This window comes from Pezoporus flaviventris, unplaced genomic scaffold (assembly GCF_033815535.1).
Source record: "Pezoporus flaviventris isolate CSIRO_AGI_PZ_B2104156 unplaced genomic scaffold, CSIRO_AGI_Pfla_v1 ptg000105l, whole genome shotgun sequence".
In the NCBI taxonomy this organism is placed as follows: domain Eukaryota; kingdom Metazoa; phylum Chordata; class Aves; order Psittaciformes; family Psittacidae; genus Pezoporus; species Pezoporus flaviventris.
This window is the reverse complement of record NW_026892653.1, coordinates 589,350-594,174: the sequence shown is the minus strand read 5'-3', so window position 1 is coordinate 594,174 and position 4,825 is coordinate 589,350. Positions and strand designations below refer to the sequence as shown.

General features: G+C 58.1%; 1 protein-coding gene across 1 annotated transcript; it reads left to right on the top strand.

Moving 5' to 3' along the window:
• The first annotated feature begins 1,975 nt into the window (after positions 1–1,975).
• On the top strand, positions 1,976–3,594 carry IL17C (interleukin 17C). Its single transcript, XM_061477365.1, has 3 exons — positions 1,976–1,996; positions 2,186–2,505; positions 3,264–3,594. Exons 1-3 carry the CDS (start codon positions 1,976–1,978, stop codon positions 3,511–3,513), a joined length of 591 nt encoding a protein of 196 aa, XP_061333349.1. The 3' UTR covers positions 3,514–3,594.
• The last annotated feature ends 1,231 nt before the right edge of the window (positions 3,595–4,825 follow it).

The following is a 4,825-nucleotide window of genomic DNA, read 5'->3' as shown; positions in this document are numbered from 1 at the left end:
ATACATGCCTTATCACACACACACACCCCCCCCCCTCCATTCCCATCCATCCTCCAACCAATTTTAGGGATGCTGGGACTCCATTTCCGGGCTGGAACACGCGGGATTGAGAAGGAAGTATGACAGCCTGCGGGGAGGAGGAAGGAGCTCCGGAGCTGGAGTTTCCAGGTGTGTGTACATCACCTGCCCCAGCCCTATATAAAGGAGGCAGCAGCGGAGGTGCTGCCACTCGGCCGCCTGCATCCCAAGGGTTCGGAAGGGATTCCCCCCCTACAGCATCCATCACCGTGTCCCTGTGCCCTCCTCATGGTAAAATTGGGAACGGAGTGGGGTTAAAGTGGGGGGAATGTGGGGCTGGGAGCGTGTCTGGACACGTGTGTGTATTGCAGGGGGTGAGAACACGTGTGTGTGTGTGTGTGTGTGTGTTAAGGGATCTGTGGTTTGTTGCATGTGTGAATACACACGTGAAGTGTGTGCCTGGACATTGGCTGGTGGCTGCTGCTTTTAGACATGTGTGTATGTGTATGCAGGGGGAATATAGTGCTCTGTATGTAAGGTGTGCACAGCCCCGGGCACATATACAGTATATATACAGTGATAAATGTACGTGGTTCTGACCAGCGTTGGTATGTAGGATGCACAGTGCCTCTATATGTATAGGGGCAGCCCAGCACAGGGTGCTCACAGCTCCAGGCACATACACTAGTGATAAACACATGTGGTTCTGACCCATGCGTGCGTCTATGCACGCTTAGAACTGTAATGCAGCTGTGTGCAGATGTGCTGGTAACACGTGTTTGCACGTATGCATCCGTGTACATATGATGGTGATAAATGCATGTGTTTCTGACTGGGTTGTATGTGCGCTTGGGAGGGTAATTCAGTTGTATGTAAGCGTGCTGGTTTGCACATATGTGTATTTGCATGTATGCATGTGTGCTGTTACCGCTGAGTGGGTACATGGGTGGAAGGAGCCTGTTAGGGAAGCACAGCTCTTTGGCGTTAGGAAACCTTTCCTTGAGGAAGCTGTGACCTGAGCTGGGTTTTCTGATGCGAGTGAAGGAGATGAGGTTTCCATCGCCCAGATGTGCTGCAGGAGGGCACAGCCTGAGGCCTGTGCTCCTCCAGCCCAATGGCTTCTGCTTACAAAGGACCTTTTGGTGACAGAGCACACAGGCTGAGACCACTGCATGTGTGTACACACATCTGTATGTGCATGGAAGGGTAGCACGGGGCATGTATGTGTATGCATGTGCTTGTATATCCTGTGTGAAGACATGCATATGGGTACTAATGTATGTTTTACACGTGTTCTGAAATCTTTGTGTGTGTGCTGACACTGTGTGTGTAACTACACGTGTGCTGGCACTCTGTGTGTTTGTATACACAGGGTGTTCTGTGTGTGTGTATGTAAATGTATATGTGTGTGTGTGTATGTGTACACGCATATATAGGTCTGGAGCAGCTCTGCTCTGGGGCCAGGCTGAGAGAGCTGGGCTGGGTCAGCCTGGAGAAGAGAAGGCTCCTGAAGGGGAGACCTGAGAGCAGCTCCAGTGCCTAAAGGGGCTGCAGGAAAGCTGGAGAGAGGCTTGGGACAAGGGATGTAGGGACAGGCCAAGGGGAATGGCTTTAACCTGCCAGAGGGGAGTCTGAGCTGAGCTCTTAGGCAGAAGCTCTTCCCTGTGAGGGTGCTGAGGCGCTGGCACAGGGTGCCCAGAGAAGCTGTGGCTGCCCCATCCCTGGCAGTGTTCAAGGCCAGGTTGGACATGGTTGGAGCAAGCTGCTCTAGTGGAAGGGGTCCCTGCACATGGCAGGGGCTGGAGCTGGGTGAGCTTTAGGATCCCTTCCCACCCAACCAGGCTGCGTTGCCACGGTTCCACATACAGCTGTGTGTACTTGCATACACACATGTGAGCTGCTCCTTGGCAGTGCGGGTGTACACACATGTCCAGGTACCCTGTGTGTGCACACCCCCATGTGCTGGCACTGCGTGCACGTGTGTGCAGGCACACGCGTGCTGATGCTCTGCACATCCAAACCCATGGCACTGGGGCCCTGGCAGGGGCTGGGTGGGGGGGGAGGCTGTGGGTCTCATCTCCGTGCTGCATCCCCAATGGGGGCAGTGGGTGGGTGACGGGTGTCCCGCACACACAGGGTCCCCGCACTGACCCATTCTCTCCCGCAGGGCTGGCTCGCTGCCCTGGCCCTGCTGTGGACCCTGGTGCTGTGCCGCGGCCTGCGCCGCCCCGTGCCCCATCCGCATGTGCCGTGCTACAGCGCCGGTGACCTGCGCGACGGCGAAGCCCCCGCTCCGCTGCTGGCCCGCAGCCTGCGCTGGGACCACTACGTCCCGGTGCAGTTGGTACCGCAGCTCGAGCGCCTGCAGGACAGCCCCGGCCACCGGCGGCACCGCCGGCACGGGGAGCACGCCTGCCCCGCGCTGCAGCTGCGCACCGGGCTGCACAGCGAGCCCCACGAGCGCTCCATCTCCCCGTGGAGATACCGGTGAGTGAACCCCCACATTGCGCTGTGCCTCGGGTTCCTGAGCATCCCTCCAACACCAGCATCGGCTTCCTCCAGCATCCCTTGAACATCAGCATCAGGTTCCCCAAGTATCCCTTAAACATCAGCATCAGGTTCCCTGGGCATCTCTTGAGCACCAGCATCAGCTTCCCCAGGCATCCCTTGGATCATCAGCATCAGGTTCCCCGAGCATCCCTTAAACATCAGGTTCCCCAAGCATCCCTTGAACACCAGCATCAGTTTCCCCAAGCATCCCTTGGATCATCAGCATCAGGTTCCCCAAGCATCCCTTAAACATCAGGTTCCCCAAGCATCCCTTGCACACCAGCATCACTTTCCCCAAGCATCCCTTGGATCATCAGCATCAGGTTCCCCGAGCATCCCTTAAACATCAGGTTCCCCAAGCATCCCTTGAACACCAGCATCAGGTTCCCCGAGCATCCCTTAAACATCAGGTTCCCCAAGCATCCCTTGCACACCAGCATCACTTTCCCCAAGCATCCCTTGGATCATCAGCATCAGGTTCCCCGAGCATCCCTTAAACATCATCTTCCCCAAGCATCCCTTGGATCATCAGCATCAGCTTCCCCGAGCATCCCTTAAACATCAGGTTCCCCAAGCATCCCTTGAACACCAGCATCACTTTCCCTCGAGCGTGCCTCACCTACCCCTGGTCAAAGGGGATAACTTGGGGTGCACAGGGCCTCACTGATGATTCCACCCATTCCCCCCCCCTACAGCATCGATGAGGACGAGGACCGGTACCCGCGCAAGCTGGCCTTCGCTGAGTGCCTCTGCAGTGGCTGCGTGGACGTCAAGACGGGCCGGGAGACGACGTCGCTCAACTCGGTGCCCATCCACCAGACCATGATGGTGCTGCGGCGCAAGCCCTGCCCGCGTCCCGCCGGCCCCGGCCTGGTCACCTTCGAGGTGGACTACATCAGGGTGCCTGTGGGCTGTACATGTGTCCTGCCCCGCACCGGGCGCTGAGCATCGCCACCCCCAAGCTCCCGTGGAGCCCCATAGCGTGACCGTGTCACCGCATCCACCCTGACCCGTGCTTGTTTTAGAGCACCCCCTCAACCCCTCACCCTGTTATTTATGTTATTTATGAGCCTTATCGCTGGGGATCTTCTTTTAACCTGTTATTTATTGCTGATGCTCCCACCAAGGCTGCAACTCCAGGGCCAGCATCACCCGACGGTGCCCATGGCCCTGCAGCCGGACCCTGCGAGTGCTGCACGGAGGCTCGCTGGTTATTTATTCCCCCCGCAAAAAATCCTATTTATTGTCTCCTCTGTGTGTGCTATTTAATACTGGCAGCCTGCAAATAAAGGCCGACACTCTCAGTATGCTCCCTGCTCCGTTCTCATCTATGGGGGGCACATTCACGGGGTGATGCTCGGCATCTCCCAGCCCCAGTGTGGTGGGTAATGCCCCAGCGCACCCATTGCACAGGGGGGGATGCAGGGGAGCCCCATCCCCGGGGGGGGGGGGACGGACGGGGTCCAGCCCTGTGCCCGCAGCACCACCCACAGCTTTCCCACGGCACCACGGGCCCAGCACCCCCTGCTGGGGACACCCCGTACCCGCAGCACCCCCGTTGTGGGGTGAACCCATCACCCCTCGTCCTATCCCTGTCCCTAATGAAGAGTCCCTCCCCAGCATCCCTATAGCCCCCTTCAGACACTGGAAGCTGCTCTGAGGTCTCCACGCAGCTTCTCTTTTCCAGGTTGAACAGCCCCAGTGTTCTCAGCCTGTCCCCATACAGGAGGTGCTGCAGCCCCTGAGCATCCTCCTGGCCTCCTCTGCCCTTGCTCCAGCAGCTCCATGTTCCTTACGCTGAGGACACCAGAACTGCACACAGTGCTGCAATTGGGGTCTCACAGAGCAGAGCAGAAGGGCAGGATCCCCTCCATGACCTGCTGCTCCAGCACACACTGACGGGGCACGTTCAGTCTCAGCATCGATCCCCCATCGCACCCTCATCGCCACTGACTGGGGCAGGGAGGGAAATGACCGCTGCCAGTGGGGTCACCCCAGGCTTTGGGGGCTCCTCTGGGGTGCAGGCCCATGTCTGACCGTTCACATCCACCACACCACTGGGTCCATTTATGGTGGTACAGGACTATGTGTGTGCCCCCATGTCCCCTGTCGCTCTACCCAGGAGGGATCACACTGCACCGTGTTTGCCCGTAACTACATTGTTTGTCCTCAAACTCCACTCAACGGTCCTAACCTACCCCCAAATCCATCCCCATCTGTGACAGCCCCTCCGGAGCGGGAAGCAGGAGCATCCGGC

Coding starts and splice junctions, on each gene's coding strand:
- IL17C (XM_061477365.1), top strand. CDS start 1,976: ATGTGCTGGCACTGCGTGCAC. Junction 1,997..2,185: donor TGTGCTGGCACTGCGTGCAC/GTGTGTGCAGGC, acceptor TCTCTCCCGCAG/GGCTGGCTCGCTGCCCTGGC. Junction 2,506..3,263: donor ATCTCCCCGTGGAGATACCG/GTGAGTGAACCC, acceptor CCCCCCCTACAG/CATCGATGAGGACGAGGACC.